The sequence below is a fragment of the Tamandua tetradactyla genome, chromosome 11 (genome assembly GCF_023851605.1).
Source record: "Tamandua tetradactyla isolate mTamTet1 chromosome 11, mTamTet1.pri, whole genome shotgun sequence".
NCBI classification, from domain to species: Eukaryota; Metazoa; Chordata; class Mammalia; order Pilosa; family Myrmecophagidae; genus Tamandua; species Tamandua tetradactyla.
This window is the reverse complement of record NC_135337.1, coordinates 29,674,486-29,700,236: the sequence shown is the minus strand read 5'-3', so window position 1 is coordinate 29,700,236 and position 25,751 is coordinate 29,674,486. Positions and strand designations below refer to the sequence as shown.

At 39.1% G+C, this 25,751-nt stretch overlaps 1 protein-coding gene across 9 annotated transcripts in view; it reads left to right on the top strand.

The window, feature by feature from the left end:
• Positions 1 to 493: 493 nt before the first annotated feature.
• The window catches only part of LOC143650009 (rho GTPase-activating protein 29-like), a 75,481-nt gene continuing 50,223 nt past the window's right edge, over positions 494 to 25,751 (top strand). The window contains exons 1-3 of one of the 9 annotated variants that reach the window (XM_077120219.1): positions 21,716 to 21,793; positions 22,496 to 22,620; positions 25,571 to 25,708. Coding sequence is in view for 4 of the 9 variants with exons in the window: in XM_077120210.1 (XP_076976325.1) it covers positions 21,589 to 21,793 (205 nt within the window). In the remaining 5 variants the exon portion in view is untranslated. Of the gene's footprint in view, positions 664 to 14,586; positions 14,693 to 21,559; positions 22,621 to 22,640; positions 25,709 to 25,751 lie in introns of those variants that run through there. The other 8 variants (XM_077120210.1, XM_077120209.1, XM_077120213.1 and 5 more) reach the window with 8 other exon arrangements.

The window sequence follows — 25,751 nt, the reverse complement described above, 5'->3', positions numbered from 1 at the left end:
TTTGAGTATTTCAGTTTTCTGAAAACGACAGTCCAAGACAAAACAGACCGAGAGCAGTTTTAAAGCTACACACAAAATGTAGTTTTGTTTCGACATGGAGAAAGGGAGAAGGGAAGAAGGCTTATAAGGCAAGTTGAAGCCCAGGTTCCTGGCTGGAAGGAATTCGTACTAGAGGAATGTTCACTTAAACAGGGTTGAGGACCTGATCCCTGCTGGAGGGTGCAAAAGGTGACTTGTTACTAAGGTTCGCTCCACCTGCCCTGCTGCAGGCCGCACAGGCGGCTAACATCTTGGATGTTGGGGGGCAATGTGCAGGATGGGGCACAGCTGACAGCCAGCGCAGCGCCGGGCTAACTCGAGCTGGAGAGCGGGCAGCCACCGCCTCCTGTGGGTGCTCCGAGCCCCGCCTCCCGGGAGCGCGAGCCAATGGACCGGACCGTAGGGGGCGGGGCTCGAGCGGGCGGGGGGCGGGGCGAGCCTTGGGGGGCGGGGCGGGCTGCAGCTGGTGCGGTCATGGCGGTTGCTGCTGCGACGTCGGCGGCGGCTTGTCTGGTCGTCCTTGGGTTTTCGGGGATGGGGTCAGCGAGTTTTAGCCTTCAGAGGCGGCGACGACCGTTTGCATTCAGCGGGCTGTGGCGCCCGGGACACGAATGGAGCGCCGCGGTGAGTGTGGAGCTGTGGCTGCGGCTCGAGCAGGGGTCGCCTTCAGTGGCGGCTGGCGAGTTGCGGTCCAGGGTCGAGGCGTCCCCCGCGGTGGCCCGGAGCCTACAAGCTGCGCTGGGGCTGGAGCCCGAAGACCGGGGCCAGGCACTGAGAAAATTCTGGTCTTTGGGCGGGGTCCGACCCCAGGTGAGGGGTGAGCGCCGAGAGGCTGGAGCGGAGGAGCGGGCGTGTGCGTATGCCGCTGGGTAAAAACAGACAATATCTAACAAACCCGGCCCAAGGAGTTTCCCGAAAGAAGTTTGTTGGCTATCTTATGCGAAAGTAGAGGCATGATATTTTTTCATTGGAGAGGACGGGAAGGCTTTCTTGGAAAAAGTGTTGTGTGTGTGCTTGAAGGAAAAAGAATGATTTTAATAATCAGAAGAAGACAGAAGGACCCCCTGGACAGAATTGCTGGTTGTGTCTAATACATACCAAGATGTTATTGCACCAGCTTCAATGTTTTTGCTTTGAAGGCTGTTTTTGTTTAAATGGCCCACTTCATCTCCCGAGTGGTGATGCTAGATATGTTGAGGATTCTTTTTGAGGAGGGTTTGCACTTTCTTTTTTGGCTTTATTATTACCCTGATAAATGAGACACTTATTTCACAGAGCAGGTATTTGATGATACTGCCTCCCTAGATAAGAATTATTTTTCCCTAAAAAGATGTTCCAGCATTCATCTTTGAAAAAGTTTTAAGATACATAATCCCCCTTTGTAAGAAAGGGAATGGAAAAGGTGAAAGCTATTTACTGTATTTTGACAAGTATTAGGAAAAGAGGTTGAGTTGAGTTAGAGACTCTTCAAACATAACCTTCCATAATTTTACTTACAATTTATTTGTCTAATAATCACTGAGCACCAGAGTGATGCCAAATTTGTGCATAATGGGTTGCATTTGTGTGTAGCCAGTTGGTTTACAAGTGATTCTGCTTTTTTGAGAATGGTGTTTAGGGGAATATAAGATTTGATAGCACTGAAACACGTGTGACATGTATGCTATACTAGGAGAAAATGGGGAAGCAGAGGGCGGGGAAAATGATAGGTCTGATGGGGAGAATCTTGAGATCACCTATAGTAAATTGGGGGTGGGTATGTTCTTCTTTAAACGGAAAACTTTTTATTTGGGAAAATTTCAAGCATATGTAAAAGTAGACAGGGTAGTATAAGGAACCCCCATTTACCCAATCTCAATTTCAAAAATTATCAACTCATGACCAATCTTGTCTTATCTATAACCCCACTCATTTTGTTGTCCATATTATTTTGAAGCAAATCCTGGGCATTACATAATTTCATCCACAGATATTTCAGGGTCTGTTTCCAAAAGAATAAGATGGCTTTTTAAAATATAATGTTGTTGCCATTATCAAGTATCCAGTCAGTGTTCAGTCACATTTATATATCGGTTATACTGTTTTTTTCTTACAGTTTGTTTGAATCAGAATCCAGACAAGGGCCACATAATGAAATTGATATGATGTATGCACTTCGGCATAGCTTATTGAGGTATACTTCCAATAAAATAAAATGCAGTGTTTCCAAGCAAGTACTTTGAATGAGTTTTTAGCAATGTATATACCCGTGTAATCACCACCACAATCAAGATATGAGACAGTTCCATCACTCCAAAAAGTTCCCTCATTCTCACTTGGAATCCTTCTCTCATTTCCCCAACACAGATACTACACACACACACACACACACACACACACACACACACACACACACACACACACACACACACACACACACACACACACACACACACACACACACACACACACACACACTACCACCACTACCACCCCTGCCCCAAGCAATAGCTGATATCCTTCTCTCATTTCCCCAACACAGATACTACACACACACACACACACACACACACACACACACACACACACACACACACACACACACACACACTACCACCACTACCACCCCTGCCCCAAGCAATAGCTGATATGCTTTTTTTTGTTTTTAGGTTTTAAAAAATTTTTTTTTATTTTACACACAGTTTTTTTTTACTTTATTATTTTATTTTTTTAAATTTATTTATTAATTTAAAAAATTAAGAACAAACAAAAACATTTACATATAATTCCGTTCTACATTTATATTCAGTAGCTGATATGCTTTTTTGTCACTAAAGATTGGGTTCACTTTTCTAGAATTTCCAGTAAATAGGATTGCATACTATGCTTTTTTTGCTCCGGGCTTAATTCGTTTAGCATAATGCTTTTAAGTTTCATCAGTGATTTTTGCTATATTATGGAGACTTGTTAAGTAGTATTCCATTCTACCACAATTTGTTACCCATTTATCTGTTGGGCATTTGGATTGTTTCCAGTTTTTTGTCTATCATGAAAAAAGTTTCCATGAACATTTATGTACAAGCTTTTTTGTGAATATTTGTTTTCATTTCTTTTGGGTATGTAAAAGAGTAGGATTACTGGGTTGTATGCTAAAGGTATGTTTGTGTAAGAAACTGCCAGGCTATTTTCCAATTATTTTCTGGACCTTGTGTAGCAGCAGTGTATGAGAATTAGAGCTGCTCTATATCCTCAGCAACATTTAGTATTTCTGAAAAGCTTAAATTAAAAATCTAGTGGATATTTAGTAGTATCTGACTGTGTTTAAATTTCCATTTCCCAGATCTTATGTGTTGAGCACTCTTTCATGTGCTTATTGCCCAGTTGTATATGTTCTTTTGTCAAGTGTCCACATCTTTTACTCATTATTTAATTGGGTTGATTGTTTTCTTATTATTGAATTGTAAAAATTCTTCATATAATTTGGGTACAAGTCCTTGTCAGATATTTTTCTCCTAATTTATGACTTGCATTTCATTTTTTAACAGTGTCCTTAATTAAGAGCAGGAGTTTGAAATTTTGCTGAAGTTCAGTTTACTAATTTTTTTTTATGGTTCCTGCTTTTTTGTGTCCTGAGAAATTGTTCCCTTGATTTTCTTTTAGAAAATGTACTCTTTTAGAACAAAGATCCTGAAAAATTTTCTTAACCTAGTAGGTAGTAAATATTTTAGGTTTGCAGACCATACCATTTCAATTACTTAAGTCTACTATTATAGCTCAAAAGCAGCTGTAAACAGTGCATAAATGATTGGGCTGTGTTCCAAAATAAAACTTCATTCACCAAAATAAGCATCTGACCTGTCTTATCCTTGAATCTAAAAAATTGATTTTAGGTTGTGTGTTTAGGTCTATGATACATGTTTAGTTAATCTGGGGTTATGCTGTGAACTAAAAAGCAAAGTTAATTTTTTTTTCCCCATCTGAATATCAAGTTCTTTCAGCACCATTTATTGAAAAGACAACCTTTCCCTCCATTGAATTATTCTGGCACCTATGTTGAAAGACAGTTAACCTTATATATTCAGAACCTATTTCTGAACTTCATTCTGTTCCACTGATCTATATATCTCTCTTTATACCAATATACTATCTTGACTATTTTAGCCTTATAGTAAACCTTGAAGTCAGGCAGTTTAAGCTTTCAATTTAGTTCTTTACATAATAGTTTTGTCTATTCTAGACCTTCTACAATTTCATATACATTTTAGACTCTGTCAGTTTCTACAAAAAAGCCTGCAAGGATTTTGTTGGGGGAGGGATTGCTTGAAGCTGTAGTTCAATTTAGGGAAAATTGATGTCTTAATATTGAGTCTTCCAGTCCATGACCATGGTATGCCTGTCCAATTATACAATTCTTTAATTTCTTGCAGTAGTGTTCTTTAGTTTTCAGTTTATGATTTTGCACATATTTTGTTAAATTTATCCCTAAGAATTTCTCATGTTTTGATGCTATTATAAATGGTATTGATTTTTCACGTCATTTTCCTATTGTTGACTGCTGTGTGTAGAAGTAAAACTGAATATAGTGTATTGATCTTGTGTTATGTGGCCTTCCTATATTCATTTATAGTTCTGGTAGCGTATTTATTTTTTATTTTTCTTAGGATTTTCTAGGTACACATTTGTGTTGTCTCCTAATAATTTTTACTTCTTTTTTCCAATCTGGTTGTCTTTTATTTTTTTCTCTTGTTTTCTTTCACCAGCTAAGATGTCCAATGACAATATTGAATAGAAGTAATGATATTGGGCATCGTTCCTGATCTTAAGGGAAAAAACATTGTCTTTCAACATTAACTGTGATGTTAGCTGTAGATTTTTTGTAGATGTCTTTTATCAGGTTGAAGGAATTGTAGATTGTTTCTAGGTTGCTAACTGTTTTAATCATGAATAGACATGGAATTTTGCCAGAGGCTGTTTCTATGTCTATTGAGATCACATTTCTCCCTGGAATGCTAAATTAAGCTTGTATCATTGGAACAAATCCCACTTGGTCATCATGTATTACCCTCCTTATATATTGTTGGATTTTATTTCTAATACTGTATTAAGAAATTTGTTCTGTAGTTTTCTTATAATGTCTTTGTCTGATTTTGATATTAGGATAATTCTAGCCTCATAAAATTGAGTTGGGAAGTGTTCCTGCCTCCTGCGTTTCTGAGACTTTTTGTAGGAATGATATTGTTTTATCCGGTTTGATAGATTTCACCAGAGAAGATATGTGGGCCTTTAGTTTTCTTTGTGGGAAGCTTTAGATCATGAACTCAGTTTCTCTGATACATACAGGGCTATTCAGAGTTTATGTTTCTTGCATCAGGTTTGATAATTTGTGTCTTTCAAGGATTTTTTTTCTATTTTTATCTGAGTTGTTGAATTTATTGGCATAAAGTTGCTTTCTCATTACTCTTTCCATATCTCTAAGGTCTGTACTAATATCCCTTCTTTCTTTCGCGATGTTAGTAATTTGTGTTTTCTCTCTTCTCTTCTTGTATAGTCTAGATAGGTATTTATCAATTTAATTGATCTTTCCTAAAAACCAGCTTTGGGTTACACTGATTTTTCTCTCTTGTCTTTTTTCTACTACTCTTATTATTTCCTTCCTTTTGCTTACTTTGGGATTAGATTTGCTCTTTGTTTTCCATCTTCTTAAAGTGGAAGATGAAATGATTGATTTTAATGCACTCTACTTTTTAAAAATAAAGTATCCAAAAGTGTATATTTCTCTGTAAGCACTGCTTTAAGTTTGTAATCCACACATTTTGATATGTTCCGTTTTCCTTCAGTTCAAAATATTTTCAGATGTTTTTTTGGTTTCATCTTTGATATATGGGTCATTTAAAAGTATGTTTTATAATTTCCAAATATTTGGGGAGTTTCCAGATATCTTTCTATTATTGATTTCTAATTTAATTTTTTTGGCCTGAGAGCATTCTCTATAATTTTTCTCCTCTTAGATTTATTGGGATATATTTTATGGTTCCACAGATCATCTATCTTAGTGCCTATTCCATGTGCATTTGAAAAGAATGTGTATCCTGCTGTTGTTGGGTGGAGCTCTCTGTGTCAGTCAGGTCACATTGGCCGATAGTGCTGTTCAGTGTGTCCTTACTGATTTTCTCTGTCCTTACTGATTTCCTATCATTTGTCCTGTCAGTTACTGAGAGAGAATTGTTGAAATCTCAACTATCATTGGGGATTTGTCTGTTTTTCCTTCTGATATTTTTAAGCTGAATTTTTAGGTGCACATACTTTTAGGATTGTTATATCTTGGTGATTAGTTGTCATTTGTCTTTTTTCTTTTTGCCTTGCATTTTTTGTGATTGTTTGTAATTCCGTTTATGTCCACTATTGGCCTCTTAACTATAGTTCTAAAGATTTTAATATGCATCTTTAATTCATCATGGTCTACTTTCAAATGATATGCTACTTCACAAATAATGTAAGAACCTTACTGTTCCCTTTTCCATTACTTTGTTATTGTCATACATTTTATTTTTAAATATGTTATAAATAACATAATACATTATTTCTTTTGCTTTTTAATCATCATTTTTGTTTTAAAGAAATTTCTAAATTGAGACTGATTTTGAAGTTTCATTGGGTCAAGTCTTTCCTTAGAGCTAATTTAGATATACTAATAAGGCAAAGCCTTTCTGGGATCTCTACTTGGGTGTTCAGGTGGTTTCTCCTCTTTGGCTGATGGAAACTCACGGTTTCCCAGCCCTCTGGGAATTCTGGAAATTGTCAGCTGTGGCTCCCTGGAAGCTCTTTGCCCATGTTTGTGAAGTTTCACCCTACACTTGTGCAGCTTAGTATTCCAAAACAGAATTAAGAAACTGCCTATGCAGATTTCTTGAACTCTTCCTCTTCCTTGCTCTCTGATTTTCTGTTCCACAAATTCCAGCTACCCTATTCTCTCTGAACTATGATGCCTGTCTTCTAAACCTGGCAAGACTGCAATGTTTCCCCCCTTCCTGTGCCAAAGTCCAGACACTGCCTCCACCCAGAAAATTAGGGCAATGGTAGAGCTCAGCCTTATTTGTTTGTTATCCCATCTAGCAGGGATGACAATCTAATGCTATCCGTAGTCTGTCTGAAAACATTTTGTATATTTTGTCCAGTTTTCTAGTGTTTACAGTAGAAGTTTAGTCCAATACCATTTATTCCTGTGCTTGATATTTGTTTCAAGGATTTTTTTATTCAGAGATTTTCCACCTTTATTCTTGTAATTTGTGTTATTTGTCCTATAAAATATCCCACAGTCTAGATTTAGCTGACGCATATACTGTGCTATAATTTAAAATGTTCTTCTGTACTCTATATTGCTTATAAAGTGATAATTACATCCGGGACAGGATTTTTTCGACCTTAGCATTATTGGCCATTTTGGGCCTCATAGTTCTTCACTGGTGTGGGGGGACGGGGTGGGCTCTCCTGTGCGTATCTGGTATTAACCAGCATCCCTGGTGTCTACTCCACTAGATGTCAGTAGAAGCTCCTCCATGGTTGCAATGAAAAATGTCTCCAGACATTGTCAAATGCCCTTGAGAGGGCAAAATCACCTTGGTGAAGAACCCTGATCTATAGGCATGATCAACTTTAGTTTTCATTTTTTTTTTTGACAAGACAGCTTCATAAGTGGTGGCGTGTTCTTCAGTTTCAAGCAAATAGCATTTAGTTGTGTTTTTTGTGATGTTACCAGCCACTGATACTCAGTGACTAAATTCATCATTTCCATTAGAGGTTGCGAAGTAGTAATTTTCTCATTCCATTACGCTTTCTTCATTTACACACTGCAATTCTTCTGTAGAGAGAAACTGCCTGAGATGCGAACTCCAAGAGGCCTCTATTGCCTGCCTGCTGTTTGATGTATATGTATATTATGTATAAATTTCGTGCAAGAAATCTTACAGCAGAACAGAAGAGGTGTTTTTGTTCCCGTATTTACTTCCTTAATTCCTCCATGGTGGAAGTGGCCTCACCTTCTCATAGGCTTGACCTTCTGGAGCAAAACAAGAAACTGATGTCCACTTCCTTTACTCTGGGTCAATATGTAGGTTTTTCTTCTTTCCGATGCCTGCTGGGTCAAAGCCTGCTCCTCAGGTTAGGAACTGCTTTAGCAACCTTGAATGATAGTGTTTGGGCTTTACGCTTCCCCTTTCTGTTTCCATTTTTTGCTTCTTCCTACTCGTGTATTTTTTTCATATCTCAGAGGAGATTTTGAGAGTGGAGTTGAAGACAATGAGGTAGGCGTGGGTGGCAGATATTTCACTCTCTCCAAGAGGCCTGAAATACAACTGTGGCTGAGTGTAAGAGCCCCGTCCACTCTGCTCTCCCGTGGGGTTGTGCTCCCCTTGGAGATCCACTTGCACCCTCTGCACCTCCTCCCACCCCCACCTTGGGGGACTGGGCAGCTGGGACAGCTTTGACTCTATTTATGTGGTTTTTGCAGCCACAGCTTTGCATCCTAGGGGTCAGTGCTAAGTGAGCAAGGAAAATTAATGCACCCTGGAAGTATTTTCAGTCCTGTGCTACTTGTCAATCCTCACCGCATTTTTAAAAATATTCCCTGAGGTCTCTGTTTTTCTGGATACTGTGCTAGGTGTCCAGTGCTGAAATCTTATTAGAATCCAGTAGGGGCAACTCTGAAATACTAAATATATGTTCCACAAGACAAAGGGTACCACAGAGGCCTCCATAAAAGCATATTCAGTTCTCTATGAAAGTGCAAAGGGAGATTGACTGTCACTGTAGAAAATGACCAGGCGTCAGAACAAGGAGGGCATTTGGTGTAGTCAGGATTATGAGTAGGATTTTTTTTTTTTTTAACATGGGCATGCACTGGGAATCGAACCTGAGTCTCCAGCATGGTAGGCGTGACCTGCCCAGGATTTTAACAGGCAGAAAAATGGACCAGGCTCATTGTGGTCTGAGTTGTTATATATCATAATACATAGTATTGTTTAAAGTAAATACCATAAAATCAGGAATTGTAATTGATCCAGCATCTAGATAGACATTTAAAGTTTAGAATTTTTAAGATTTGATTTTTAAAAAATCCTTTTTTCCCTTAGCATTAATAATGAGCCACTTTAATCAGGAACATTTATCAGTAGAAAACGGCTGAGTTGTTTATAAAAGAGAGTTTGAGGCACATGCTAGGACACTGGTGTGGGTTTTTTTGCGTAATTTTCCTCTACCAAATGTGTGCGTCCTTCTGTACCAGACAATGCCTATTTGATGACAGTTCTCCCTCACAGGAGGGGGTAGGGGAAGAGGTAGAACTCATCATGCTGAGGGACCAGAGACAACTGGGGAGCTAGCAGCTGCCAAGCCTGTGCCAGCAGGAGCCTTCCCACTTCCCCTTCTCCATAGGGCGCTAGGGCGCTGCCGCCCAGCTGGACACCAGAGTCCTTAGTCTCTATGTGTGTGTGTGTTGTTGAAAGTCCGTCTGTGCTCGCTCTCCTGCACACCAGTCCACCTGGCCCTTCCCCTTTTGAGAGGTTCGTAGTTGGATCTGGTGGGAAGGAGTAACACAGGGCAGACTTTCCTCCCTAGAGTCCCTTGAGGGTTGCCCTGTCCCTACCTTCCTTGGCTTTCTGAATTCTTTCCTCTGTCCCTATCTATTTCCTTTAGTGAGCCCTCCTAATGTACTCCCCAGGCCAAGGGCTGGGACATCGGAGAACAAGATGCTGGATCCTCCTCTCTTCCGCGGGGTGAGGTTGTGGAGGAGAAGACTCACACTGCGTCTGAGAGACACAGAAAATTGTACCCAGGCTGTCTTTAGGCTCAGGTCCTGCCGTGAAAGGCGACCTGTCCAACAGATTCAGCTGCAGGAATATGCAGAGACCTGCCTAGAAGAGTTAACAGTAAAGACCATCATCTGTTCAGTCTGCTGCCACAGATAGTTGGAAGAAAATACATGAAGATTTTAGCAATATGCAAATTGAAGTTGCACAGAGTGGCTGACTCAAGCAAGTTTTAGAGGATATCAGTATCAGTTTGGGAAGAGAAAAATATTAGAGCCATTGATAATGTAAAATTGCCAAATAACAAGTAATTTTTTCAATTATATGTTGCTTCCAGATGTCTGTGCAACTTGTTGAATACCATTTTAAGATGTTGAACTTCTTCAATAGGCACCCTGATGGTTTTATTTATTTATTCTTTAAGCACTACATTTTGTTATAAATCCAGAACTTTGAACTTGCAGAAAGGTATTATTGCAATCATGTATGTATGTATTTTTTTATTTATTTGCATGGGCAGGCATTGGGAATAGAACCCGGGTCTCCGGCATGGCAGGTGATAATTCTGCCTGCTAAACTACCATCGCACCACCTGCAATCATGTATTTTTCATACTTGAAATTTATTTGTATGGTATAAATCATTTCTTTAAAGAAAATGCCAGTTGGGGGGGTTGATAAAATAACTTTTAATTTTAAAGTGAACTACCATTTTTGAGAATATCATCAGCATCCTTACTAAAGAAGAGGGGTAGAGAGGACAGCAGTTATTAATGTATTTTTAAAATAATTTTATAGCATTTGTATTTTAAGGATTTAGGGCAAATACATTTTTTCTACTTAATAAAAAGAAAATTAGCACTAAAAGGTGCAAGATATACTGATTGAGTGATTTTTTTTACATAAATATACTGATTTTTAGGATTTAAGAGCTGAAAAAACCCTTTCCACTTCCACTTGAGGCAAAACTGAACAAAATGTTAAATAGACATAGCAACATATTAATCTATTTTAAAAAAGATTTAGGAGGGGTTTTAAGGTTAAGAGACTTCTCAAAGTTTCGTTCAATAACCTCACTTATGATTTAACTATCTAAAATTTGTGAGCCCGCTCTATATCATCCTATGTACAATAGCCGAATCTTTTGAGATGTTCGGAGGCGGATCTGGTGGGAAGGGTCCTGAGAAAAACCCAGAGCAGATCTGAGGGGCAGACCTTCCTCTCTCGAGTCCAGTGAGGATTGCCCTGTCCCACTCACTCTCCTTGGCCTTCTGAATTCTTTCCTCTTTCCCCATTGATTTTCTTTAGTTTTGCTTTATCATCAGTTTCTATGGTGAGCATCCATGCTGCATTTTCCTCCTCCAGCACGGTTAGAAAGTACCTTTGGTTTTCAGGTGTCCATTGTATCTCAGTGCATTTGTCCTTCGTACACATGTGTTTGGAATTTGAAGGGGTCGGTTTGTGTGAAGTCAGTGTGAAAAATCACCTGTGGGTCTCAAGTATCTAAAGAGTTTAGGATTCTGTAGTTTATCTTTCCCAAAAAGAAGCACCAAATTGGTTTCACTTCTCTTGAATTCCTTCCTGCATGGATTCAAAATGTCTCCTGTGTGGGACGTGACTCCCAGGAGTCTAAATCTCCCTGGCAGTGTGGGACAGGACTCCAGGGATGAGCTGGGGTCTGGCATCATAGGACTGAGAAAGCCTTTTTGACCAAAAGGGGGAAGAGAGAAATGGGACAAAATAAAGTTTCAGTGGCTGGGAGATTTCAGAGTTGAGAGGTTATCCTGGAGGTTATTCTTATACATTATATAGATATCCCCTTTTATTTATGGCATATTGGAATGGCTGGAGGGAAGTACCTGACACTGCTGAGCTGTGTTCCAGTAGCCTTGATTCTTGAAGAAGATTGTGTAACTATATAGCTTTTACGGTGTGACCGCGTGATTGTGAAGAAAGGAAAAAGAGTGGAACACCCTTCTCCCCTTGACCGACCAGTGAATAGCTTCTCGTCTCCCTGCTTCCCTCCTTCCTCTCCCATTCTCCCTCTCTCCTTCCTCCTCTTCTCTCTACCTTTCTTCCTCTCTGCGCCACCCTCCTCCGGTCTTTTTATTGTGATCTCTGTCCTCTGCTCGTGTTGCCTCCCTCTTACTCAGTATCTGTTACTGGTTTCTCCGTCACATCCATGCCCCTTTGCTCTCTTCTCTCCATACCCTCCTCATCTCCCTTGCCCTGCTTCTTTGCCTCTCCCTTCTTCCCTCTTTCTTTCCCCGCTTCCCTTCTGTGTGCTCTTTCTGTCTTTGTCCCTCTTCCCCTAAAATGTGCCCCTTGCTCTGGCTCCCCACCAGGTCTGAGGTCAGTTACTACAGGCTCCACGGAGCCTTTTAATCAGAAACTTTAATTGAGAATAAATAGTGTGATTTACAGGATAGATTGGGGCATGTGTTGGGTGCAGGTGTGTGGTTTGGGTAAAAGTTTTGCCTTTCTTTTTTGGTCTGGCTATTCCTCTGCCAAACAACTGAGCCCCTGGTTCCCATATAGCAGCTATTTCATGGTAATTCTTCCCTGGATTTAAAGGAAAAACATTTTTTAAAATGTCAGGATTTTGAGAAATATTGGAAATATTATGATCTTTCTTATTAAAAATGGTTGGAGGAGATGACAGGTCATATTTAAGCTATTTTTAAGTGACTTAAGATGGAGCGTTAAAGGAACAAGGAAGGAGGAGGAGTTAAAACACAGAAGTTAGGATTTCATGAGTGTGGCTACTGAAACAGTATATTGATATTTCTTTTTAGTCTCCAGTGTCTTGGAGCAGCTAGAAGGAAAAACCTGAAATTGTGGAACTGTAACCCATACCAAACTTTGAAATTGGCTCTTTAGCTACTTGTTAAAATGTACTTGGAAATTTATTGGTTTTTTGTTTATGTGTTATATTTCACAATAAAAATGTTTAAAACAAAATGGAGAGTTAGATTGTAGACTTTCCCAAATTTCTTTTCCACAATTGGCTTATGATTTGGACATCTAATATTCATGGAGGGCTTCCTCTGTGCATGCCTGGGCAAACTCATCAGCTGGGGATTCAGTTAATGAAAATGTCACTTGGGGAAAAGAAGGAGTTAGGCTAGCCCTGGGGCAGGTCCTCCCTGTGGAGGAAGGATAGTATGAGAGGGAAGTCGTGGATCTGATGGAGAGGGTCTTGAGACTATCCCAGAGCGGCTCTGAGGGCCAGACTTTCCCTCTTTGGGCCCCTGAGGGTTGCCCTTACCCCACCCTCCATATTGAGGTGTATAGTGGATAAAATAGCATAAAATAACATATTTCAAGATAGATTTGAGAGAGTGCTTGAGATTGAGGAACTTTCTTAAATTCCTTCTGGAAAACCTAACTTGTGATTTAATCAGGATTGTGCTGCTCCAGCCCCCTTTGGCCTGGGGACTCATTTCCACTCATTATTTTAGTTCAGGGACATCATTGGTTTTTGTGGTGAGGGTCAGTGGTACATTAATCTATTTCAGAGTGGTTAGAAGGAGGATCTGGTTTTGAGGTTCCCTTAGCATCTGTGGCACCTTCTTGGTACAGTGGTTTGAGTTTCAAGGGGTAAATTTGTGTAAGTTTAGCCTAAAAATCTGTTGTGGACCTAAAGTAACCAAAGAGCTCAGCATTTTCTTATTACTCTATTTCAAGTAGTATCTGAGAAGCCTAATTGGTTTTATTTCCCCCAACATGGTTTTTCATGTAAGGATTAAAGGCATTAGAGTCACCTCTTTTCTCTATCAGTGGATATTTTTTCTCTTTCACCATCTCACTCATGGCTCCATCATGCTGGCTTTTTCCTTCTGTATAAGTGGATAGCCTATCCCTTTTTCTTTTATTCCTGGTTCTCATTTTCCCTTTCTGCTTTCATGGTCTCTGCCTTCCTGAGTTTTTGTTTTTCTCCCTATATCTCTGCGCCCATTTTCTTTCCACAGCTCTTCTGGACACTCATCTGTGTCTCTTTCTGCCTTTTCCTATGCGTGCGAACTTTTCTCTCAGCCCTCACCACTGCCCACAGCCACCCTCCCCGCGGCCCACATTCTTTCTGGGCGTTGGGCACTGAGATAAATGCTGGTTCCAGTAAATAGTAAGATGTGGAAGCTTATGTGCTTTCAGTACCCTGCTGCTTTCTTTAATTGTTCTATTTTTTCTGAGACTTTTTCCCCCCACACTAAGTGGATTTGAGAGTGCAGTTGAAGAAAGTTAAGAGAGGCCTAAGTGGAAAATATTGCCCACTCCAGAGGGCCAAGTACTTGGCTGGTTTTGAGGTAGTTCATTCTTCAGAAAAGGCGTTGAACCAGGCTTGTGTTAGGCTTTAGGTGTCTGGGGTCTTTTTTAAAAAAGGGGTTTGGAGAGAGAGGAAGAAGGTGGTCGAAAGAAATAGTTTATAGGAAATGTAGATTGTTCATCTGAGAAACGCCATCAGTCAGCTCTGACCACCAGGTCACCCGTTACTTAGGTTCGCTCCACCTGCCCTGCTGCAGGCCTCACAGGCGGCCAACACATCTTGCCGTGTTGGGGGGCAACGTGCAACCTGGGGCGCAGCTGACAGCCAAGGCTGCCCCAAGCTAAGCCCAGTTCCAGAGTGGGCAGCCGCACCCTCCTGTGGGTGGGCTCCGAGCCCCGCCCCCGGGAGCGCGGACCAATAGGCTGGGCGCCAGGGGGCGGAGCGCTGTCCGGGAGGCGGGGCGGGCCGCGGCTGCCCTGGTCGTGGCGGTGGCTGCAGGGGCGGCGGCGGCGGCTGGTCTGGGCGTCCGCGGCCCGTGGGGGTGGGGTCGGCGAGTTCTCGCCCTTGGTGGCGGCGGCGGCTGCCCGGGACCGGAATGGAGCGCCGCGGTGAGTGTGGCGCGGGGCTGCGGCGGCGGCTGCGGGCTGCCCTCAGTGGCCGCCGGGGAGTTGCGGTCCCGCGTCCGCGCCGCCCGAGGGGAGGAAGCTGTGGGCTGTGCTGGGGCGGGAACCCGAAAACCGGGGCCGGACGGAGGAAAGTTACGGGTCTCGGGAGGGGTCCGACCCTGGTGAGGAGAGAGGCTGGAGTCGAGGGACGAGGGACGGGAGCAGAAGCTGCAGGTCTTAGGAAAAGCCAACACTTAGCTCTTAGCACTGACCAGGCACCTTTCCACGAGCTTTACGTGTATTAATGAACTTTGGTTCTCACGGTAGGTCCATGATCGTCTTCCCCATTTTTTCACAAGGGAAATAAGAACCTGCCCAAGCACAGCGACCAGCAATTTGTAGGGTCGGCAGAGAAATTCGGGCAGTTTTGCTCCCGAATCCGCGTTCCTGACTGGGGTGTGCGGCTTTGCTTCTGACCAGCCTCTCCCACCTGCGCTGACTGCGCTTCTCACCCCCACAGGGCTCGCGGTCTGCAGGGACGTTCGGGTTTCCTTGGTGCTTTCTTTTCGCCTGCGTTTTTGGGTGGACAAAGGGTGTTTCGTTCTGAGGTCTCCTCAGTCTCAGTAGTTTGTCCCAGATCTGTTAGGTATGTGTTTGGGGTTTGACAGTTTTTATTTTCTCTTTTTGATGAGTGAGTTCGGTCTGAGACGTTTCTAGTGACTGAGGAGACGGAAACTCCATATTGGAGTTTGGAATTGGAGTCAGTACCTTATTGAAGGGCAGGACTGTTACCTGCTAAAGGTGTGAGCTGGGCGCCCCTTCCTCTCCCTTTGTCCCGGTGACTCTGGCCCATCGCTGTTGTCGGCTGCGGTCCTGTTGTGGTTGCTTCATTCTTCTGTCTGCATTTAAATCCTGGAATAGGGAACGTGCATTTTTGGCATTGGGTGATTTGGGCTGTCACGGGAGAACCCTGCCTGCCAGGAATGCTAGACATTCTGGAGACGTGGGAGGCTGTGCAGCGTCTTCGGTTTTAAGTGTGCTGTGTTCAAACTGCACAGGAATGAAGTGTATGCGTATTGCGTGCCTTCTTTAGATATTACACTTATTTTGCATGTTCTTCTTAAAACTATTTCTGATGTCCCCGTTTTTTTTCAGTGCTTTAAAAAATACAGTCAAAGACTTCTAGAGCTCTTCTGATTTTTTTTAGCATCAAGTAGATTCTTATTAATCAGAAATTGTGCTGAAATAGATTTCTGAAATAGCTGACAATTTTTCCTAGGTATAAATAATAAGATGGGAATTGAGAAGTACAGATATTTGGAGTCAATTTTATACTTTGATTATACAGCCCAATACCTGAATGAAAATTTGGGGGAGGTATGTGGTTGTGCCTGGAGGAGCAATACATCTGACTGAGATGCGCAGTGTACTGAAGTCTTGAAGAAAAGTCATGTTTCAGCATACCGGGAAGTTAGTGTTCACATTTTTAATGCACATTCTACTAAGAAGTTGGAACATACTGAAAAGTAGTTTTGATCAGTAAGTTTCTGTTTGATACAGAGTTTGAGAATTGGATGATACATATTTTTAATGTTGAAGTTGGAAGAGCTATACGAGAATTAGGGTTTCACAAATACTTTGCTCAGCAATCTGTTTGCTAAGTTCATACTTTTCTTTGAACCCTTTTAGTAGGTTTCCATGAGGTAAGTTAAGTTTCTGGAATTGTTTCTGGTCCTACATTTCTTACTTACAACCTACAGATAGCAATAAGGTCACATCTTGTTCCTTGACGATACTAAATGCAATTGTCCACAATAAAGAATTTCTAGTAATGATGGTTAACAGTTACTTAGTCTTCATGATAAACCAGGCCCTGGGATAAAAGGGTTTTTCATGCATTGTTACCTAATTTAATTAAATTGGCTGTCACGATCTATTAATAACTACATTTTATATTAACACAACTAGAGAACATTCATTTTAGCACATAGGAGAGTAGTGTGTGTGATCTCTGAAAGAGTATATATTATCCAGATTTTCTCGTTACTGTAGTTCAGTTTTATGAAAGCTTGGATTAAGCTTATGCTATTTTTAAAAAATATTTTTATTGATAAAACAATATACAAACACAAACATTGTCAACCTACAAGCATTCCATACATAGTATACAATCAGTGGCTTACAGTGTCATCACATAGTTGTGTATTCATCACCATGATCAATTTTAAGATCATTTGCATCACTCCTGAAAAAGAAATAAAAAGAAAAAACTCACGCATACCATATCGCTTTCCCCTCCCTCTCATTGACTACTAGTATTTCCATGTACCCAATTTATTTTAACCTTTGTCACCCTTATTATTTATTTTTAATCCATATTTGTTATTCAGCTGTCCATACCCTAGATACAAGGAGCATCAGACACAGATTTTTACAATCACACAGGGACATTGTAAAGGCTATATCATTATACAGTCGTCTTCAGGTATCAAGACTACTGGAACATAGCTCAACAGTTTCAGGTACTTTCCTCTGGCCACTCCAATATACCATAAACAAAAAAGGGTATCTCTATATAATGTGTAAGAATAACCTTCAGGATAACCTCTCTAGTCTGAAATCTCTCAGCCACTGAAATCTTATTTTGTCTCATTTCTCTCTTTCCCTTTTTGGTCAAGAAGGCTTTCTCAGTCCCTTGATATCGGGTCCCTGCTCATCCCAGGATTTCTGTCTCATTTTGCCAGGGAAATTTATACCCCTGGGAGTCATGTCCCACATGGGGGTGTGGGGAAGAAATTAGTTCCCTTCCCATGTCAGCTTAGAGATAGAGGCCACATCTGAGCAACAAAAGAGATTCTCTGGGGGTGACTCTTAGGCCTAATTTTAAGTAGGCTTAGCATATCCTTTGCAGGAATAAGTTTCATAGGGGCAAACCCCAAGATCGAGGGCTTGGCCTTTTGATTTGGTTGTCTCCACTGCTCGTGAGAATATCAGGAATTCCCCAGAAGGGGAAATTGAATATGCCTACTTTCTCCCCAGTGCCCCAAGTGGACCTTGCAAATGCCTTTTATTCACTGCCCAAATTACTCTGGGATATTTCAGCGTATTAACCTGGACAAACCAACAAAGTCACACACCCTATTCAAGATTACATGTACTTATGGTGTTCAACTAAACTGACCATACAAGCTGAAGAAGTGATCTTTGAGCTGAGATTTGAGTAATTAAATTGAGGGTAAGGAGTATTCCAGGCAAAGGGAAGCATATATAGATAAGCCCATGAGCTGAAAAATTGATGTTTTTTTAAGCTATATGATCATGACCCATTATGGGTCAATAGGTTATGAAACCTATTGGGTGTGTTGCAACCAGCACTTAAAAAATTAAATTGGGTAGACTAGAAAACGTATTAATATGGCACATGGATCCTTAGAATCTGTGTTGAGAGCCAGAAATTGCGACTCCAAGATGATACTGCAATGGACGTCAGCATTACCCCATTCAGCAACTGTTCAGAACACTGAAAAAGTGATCAGACTTCATCTAGAGATATAAATGAAGCTGAAATGGATAGGATGAGGGTAAATCAGAATACTGGGTAAAGAGTGATTTGGCCCATATTTTCAGACTTCAACTTTTGTGCAAGACCAAAGGGAGAGAGGTTTATTTTGGTGCAGAATTTACCTTTTGGGTGGCACATTATTTATTTTAACTTGTATGGTCAGTTTCCTTGAACATTGTAATTACATGGAATTTTTATGAAAAAGTGAAATCTTATTGATTTGTACAGGTTGGTATGATGCCCCAGTACTTTCCAGAGTAATTCGGGCAGAGAATAAAGAAGTATTTGCAAGGTCCCCCTGGGGGAATGGGGAAAAAGGAGAAAATATTAAACTTACCCATCTGGGAAATTCCTGATATTCTCACAAGCAGTGAGAACCACAAATTCAATAGGCTGAACCTTCAGTCTTGAGGCTCAGAACTATGAAGCTTATTCTTGCAAAGGAGAAGCTAAGCCTACTTATAATTATGCCTAAGAGTCATCCCCAGAGAACCTCTTCTGTTGCTCAGATATGGCCTTTCTCTCTAAGCCAACTTGGCAGGTGAACCACTGTCCCACTCCACACATGGGACATGACTCCCAGAGCCTAAATCTCCCTGGCAACATGGGACCTGCATCGTGGGATTGAGAAACTTTCTTGACCAAAAGTGGGAAGAGAGAAATGAGGCAAAATAAAGTTTCAGTGGCTGAGAGATTTCAGAGTTGAGAAGTTATGTTAGAGGTTATTTTTATGCATTATATAGATACCCCTTTTTAGTTTATGTTGTATTGGAGTGGCTCATGAAGGAAGTAACTGAAACTGTTGAATGGCATTCCATTAACCTTGATTCTTGAAGATGACTGTATAACTAACTATACAGCTTTCTCAGTGTGACCATGTAATTGTGAAAACCTTGTGTTTGATGCTCCTTTTATCCAGGGTATGGACAGATGAGTGAAAAAAAGGATGAGAATGAAATAATTAGGGGATAAAGGGTAAAAAAATTGAGTAGGTTGAAATACTGGTTGTCAGTGAGAAGGAAGGATAAGGGGTATGGCATGGATGAGCTTTTTCTTTTTTCTTTTTCCTTCTTTTTCTGGAGTTATGCAAATGTTCTAAAAGTGATCATGGTGATGAATACACAACTGTGTGATGATATTGTAAGCCATTGATTGTATACTATGGCTGAACTGTATGTGTGGAAAGAGTTCTTAATAAAAATATTTTTTTAAAAAAGATGATACTGCAGAGGGGGTGGTAAGGAGCCATATCTCATGTTGAGCTTTATAGTTAGTGCATGACAGCTTCTCATTTGTTTTATTGAAGGGTTTTGAGCAGAAAAATGGCACAATAAGATTTGTGTTTTGAAATGCTCACTCACTGCATTTGGAATGGGACAGGAATGGCTGTGGGGGGATGGTTAGGAAGTTATTACAGTGGTTAGCTCAGAACAGAAATGCTGGTAGTTCATAGTAGCATAGTGATAGTGGAGAAATAGTGGATGGATCAGAGAACTGTAGATGAAGAAGTAAAAATCTATGGCGCTGGATGAGGTAGGTATAGCACAGCGTATACGATATGATAATATATCTTACATGTGACTAGAAAAGAATAATGAATAAAATTTTTTACTGTAAATTTCATGAGTCATTACTTATTCTTATCATTTAAAAAGTATTCAGTTATCCAACACAGAATTTTTGAGAAACATTTTAATGTTAATTCTCAAGCTAATTTAATTCCCCCAGTCATTTCATTTTTTATTTCAGGAGATACAAACAAAATTAGGACTCTTAATTTTAGAAATGTAAAATGTAAGAATGAAGAAGAAACAAACTAAGGTGTTTTCAGAGATGAGATCCTTTAATTTTGTGGTCCTTTATTTATTAAAAAATTTTTTGTGTGTTGTATGGTGGAGGGTCACATTTCATTATTTTTCCATGTGAGTATCCTGTTACTGCAGCACCACTTACTGAAATTTTTTTTTATTTGTTTGATTTATTTGTTTTGCTTGTTTGTTTTTTGGGAAGTGCATGGACCAGGAATTGAACCCGGGTCTCCCACATGGGAGGCGAGAATTCTGCAATTTTGTGGTCCTTTTTTTTTTTTTTTTTAACATGGGCAGGCACCAGAAAACGAACCCAGGTCCTCTGGCATGGCAGGCAAGCATTCTTGCCGCTGAGCCACCGTGGCCTGCCCTTGTGGTCCTTTTTAATCGTCATACAAGTCTGTAGTAAATTGTGCAGGAAATACATCTAGAAAATATTTGAGCCAGCATTCAAATCCAGATCTTTCTTAATCCAAAAGATTGTCTTTTTTATAATACCATTCTGAAATTACCTCAAATAGTGCCCTGATAATCATACATTTATGTGTTCACCAAATGAGTTTATCATGTCAGTGGACACCCTTGAAACATGTTTTAAACAAAGAAATATTCTTAATGAGACTCGATAACCTAGGATATGGAGTTGGGCGTGTGTATGTGTGTTTATTTACAATTAGAGAGAAGTAAATTTAATTGATCTTTTACATGCTGGACACTTCTATGCCACTGTCTTGATTGAATCCTTATAGTAACCTCATGAGAATAGATGTCAGGATGTTATTTCCATTTTGTAATGAGCATGCCAGAGTGAACAGACGATTAACAGCTTTGCAGGTCATATAGTAAATAATAAATAATGAGGAAGGATTTTGGAAAAAGGTCTTTATTTTTACAAAGCTCATATTTCATCTTTATTTTGATGGTGGTATAATGGAGGGAGATATGTGCCCTTCCATTAAATGACATTTTCAGGGCAACTTTAAAAGTAAAACACACATGTACACGCACACACACACACACACTAAGAATAAGAGGTAGTGATTAAGAGCATGAATTTTGGAGTCACGGCAGATCTTGGTTTATCATTTGTCAGCTGAGAGTTTGGACAAGTTACTTGACTTCCAAACCCCAGGTTTCTCACTTGTGAAAAGAAGAAATAGAAGTTTGCAGTGAGAAAAGAAGAAATAGAAGTTTGCATATAGATTTATCATGATTACTGGCACTGAATAATAAATGGAAAGATGCTATTAGTGGCTTTGTTTCTTTTAAAAACATTTGGGGCAGGCAACAGTGGGTCAGTGGCAGAGTTCTCGCCTGCTGTGTTGGAGACCCGGGTTCTATTCCCGAGCCTGCCCATGAAAAAAAAAAAATAAGTATTTTCTTTTAAAGAAAATACTAAGGTGGGCTATGGACTATTGATTGAAAACCTAGTGTAATGTTTCCCATGGTTAATGTAGTGTTTGTGTTTCTCATTTTTTTTTCCATTTCTTCCCTTTTAAGGATTTCAGTTTTTCTGACCTATATGCAGGATGATTAAAAATATACAGAAAAGGACAAAGAAAAAGCGTGTTTTGGCATCAGGCCAAAATTCTACTGATGTCACCACTTCTGAAATGGGGTTCAAATCCATAAGTTCCAACTCCTCTTTTGACCCGGATTACATCAGGGAGTTGGTGAATGATATCCGGAAATTCTCCCACATGTTACTATATTTGAAAGACGCTATTGTGTCAGGTTTGTCAATAATTTTCTCTTAGCATTTTTATTGGATAGTTTGTAAAATTTAAAATGCCAGCCTAGCTACAAATATGTGTGTATACAGGGGTAAGAACAGAATCTGCTTTAATTAATTATATGGCTTTTAATTTTTTTTTTGCCAAGTGTCTGATGTTTACATTGTAAACTATTTTATAATCAGATGTGGTACAGTAAATAATAGTAACTTTGGTAAGTGTGAGGAGAAAAAAACCACGAAAAATGAAAATCAGTTGTTCGTTCCTAGCAGTTGTCCCATTTTACATAAGAAACTGAATTCATTGAAATTTTTTCGCCGTGGGTAATGTACAGTAAGTGGCACTAATTACACACCAGCTGTAAGGTAACTAGTGTGAAACCACGGAAGAACTGCACCTGCCACAGCGGCATGGACTTGGGCCTTTCTGACTGAGCACATTTAAAAAAACCTAAATGTCCACCCCAGTCACTGGCATGTTAACCTTCTTGTTAATGGTAACACGGTGCATGGATTGGCCTTTAGTAAGCAGACTAATGTTTATACTTTACATTGTTGGTACTTTTACCTAGATTCAGTTTTGCATATTCTTGTTAATATTTATGACTGCGAGTGAACATTTTTCTCTCAAAAATCAAACTGAAAGAGGTTCTGCAACCTCTTTGTGAATTAAGGGCTAATCACAAAATTTATTCTCTTTCTAGTTAGAAATTGTTATGAAACAAAAGACTTGATTCTCCTGAAGCAAAGGACCATATATACATCTGTGCTTCCTGATTTTACTACCTGTCTTCTGATTTTTAGGGTCCTTTTACATCCAAATTTGATGGTAATGATATTTGATAGTTAAAAATGAAGCTCCTATTCCTTTTTGATAAGTTGAAGTTCATTTCCATATTCATAGTAGTATGTCTGGATATAGAAAATTAAGATTACCAGTGTTTTCTTATTTACGTGAGATCTCCTGGGACATTATAGAAATTTATAAGATTTTAGTAAGTATATTTCTATGTATTTAAGTTAATTATTTGTTTCTGGCATATGTTTTGAAAAATGGAAACCAAAAACACATCTTGTGCTTATACTAAATGCTGCTTTTAAGAGTTTATTTCTAATCTAACTATAACTTTCAGGTTAAAAATACATGAATTGTAGTCTCTATTTGTAAAACAGGAATCACATGTCTTTGGAACTATATAAATATTACTAATAAGTTGTTCCCATTCCCATTCATTTTAATAGCTTGATTTTGAAGTCTAATTATGGATGATTAAATGGTAATAAAGTTATCTTGCTAGTGTGGAAAGATATCCTAAATACGTTAAATATGATGTTGATAATGTATTTCTTACTAAAGTAACATATACAAGAAGCAGAGCTTTGTAATAAAGTTTTATTCTTAACTGGGTTAATTTTAAAAAATTACATTATAATTTATGTACAGTAAAATTTATTCTTTATTTTCCTTAGAAGACTTCAAATATTTAAAATCCTCATCTCTCGTATTTATGCTTTGTGTCACAGATTTAAAATGATGGTAATTTAAAACCAGTTGGTCTACTCCTTATCTCCAAAATTTTTTTATTAGTTTTAGGTTGTGAATAGACAATTCAGAGAATAAGAAGTGGTTTGAAAGCTGATTCTAAATGAGAATGAAAAATAGTGATAAAGAAAGTAGCAGTAGACTATCCCTTGAGATAAAATAATGTGTATGAAAATATATTTAGTCTCTGAAATTTAATTTGAAAAGTCTGTAAGGGCATTATCCTTTTGATAAGAAAGCTAGTACTTCAAAACTAAAATAATAGATTGTAGTGCTAGTAATCAAAAAGCTCTTACACTTAGCTTGCAATTTATGTCTGGGTAATTAATGGTAAAGGGAAAAACCATTTGTTGAATAATGAGCTCCCATTGAAAAATAGTATTCAATGGCCAGAGAATTTTCATTTACTTGACTTTAGGTTGGCTTTAATGCATGGTTCTTCAGTCAGAGCTGAAAGGATGTATGTATGCCATCCGAGAAGAAATCCTGGATTTAACAGGAATTTGTTTTCTTTATCTTTGGGAGTACATTTAGATCATTGTAATCAAATTCTAGAAATATGCTACTTAGTTGATTTGAGTTGTTAGGACCTTCTTTTGTTCTCCTTAAACAAGGAAGTGTGTATTGTTTATTACTTTTTCATACATATATATTAGTGTTAAAATGCTTTTAAAAATCAGCTTTTAGGGATATGAAATGTAGATATACAATTAAATTATCTTTTGGTCTAATCAGAAGATCATTTGTTTTATATACTCTTATCTACCTGTCATGAGCTAGTGATGCACAGTCATTTTGACTCTTGTCCCAGGTGTTCGACCCTATTGTTGAGGCTGGACTTAAAATAGCTTTTTGATTGGTTTATAGCTACATTTTCCTTTCCCCAAACTAGAGTTGTAGAAATATGTAATTGTATACAGTAAGTTTTATATTTTACCAATATGCCTTTACATATAAACAGTGTTTATTCACATAGTCATCATAAGTGCAGCTACTTTTTAAAATCGTGGGTAGCGTATATAACATAAAATTCACTATTTTAACCATTCTTAAGTGTACAATTCAGTGAAATTATTTACTTTTACCATGTTGTGCTACGATCATCACCTTCCATTACTACTTTATCACCCAAAACAAAAAACTCTTTACCCATTAAGCATTGATTCTCTTTCCTCTTCTCCAAAGGGCATATTTTTACCCCTTTTTACAGATGAAATATATGTGTAAGTTAGGCTATGTGATTTTTTCAACCTTTTACTACCAATAAATGGTGGCCTGGGGATTTGGAACCCAAATGTCATGAATGCAGAAAGGTGTGTTCTTTCTATACTGAGCTGCTTCACATGGCAGGTACTTAGTGAAAACACTGCTCAGTTTTCGTTATTTCGTTGACCAAGTCTTCATTCGATGAATTATCTAGATCTGCACTGTTCAATATGTAGACATGAGATATATGTGACTATTTAAATCAATTAAAATAAAAAACTCAGCCCTTCCTTTTCAGTAGTCACATTTCAAGTGCTTATTTGCCAGATGTGTGCTAGTATGTATTATGTTGGACAGCATAGACAGAGAACATTTCCATCAGCATAGAGTGTTGCTTGCATAGACATTTGGTGTTCATCAGTATCAAGAATATTGAGATGAGTTCTTCAGTCTTAAATATTTCAACTTTCTATGGCATTTAAAGGAAATCTAGAAAAAGCTGTTACTAATACAAAATTAAAAACGGTTATACATTGCAATAGAAAATCTAAGCTGGGGACCATCTGGAATCTCCTTCCTTAAAAGTTATCTTTACCTTTGTAGTGTTTAGCTTTCTTAGCCCGTCTTTGAATTGAACCAGTAGATCAGTGTCAACCAAGTTACATAATTTGGTTAAATTGGTTATTTAAAGGATGGCAGAGAACGTTCTGGCAAGAGATTGAAATAATCTAGGCTCTTGGCCTACTGCTGATCTTGACTAGCTTTAGACTTAAGTCATTTCATCTTTTAAAACTGAAGTGCTAAAAAAAAAAAAAAAAACTGAAGTGCTTGCACTATATGCTATCAATTTTATGATTCTGTGATTCAAATCATAATTGGATTTGAAGTTAAAGATTTACAGTTCAGAAATGAAGAAGTTAACTAAATAAAATATTATTTTGAAACTGTATGATGCAATTTAGAGCCCCTGAAATCTCTGAGATTTTGTTTGTTTTGTTTTTTTGTTTTTGTTTTTTTTTCACAATCACAGAAAGCTTTTATTACCATAAGAGGAAACCAGAAAATGCTGGAGGCCCTGCATGGCAGCGTTGTCAGCATATGTGTTCAGGGTGATGGGACAGCAGGCGGGACCCCATAAATCACATCTGGACAATCTCCCAATTGACAGGTTTGCTCATTTCAGGGGAGCCTTTGCTGGGCCTGAACACCTG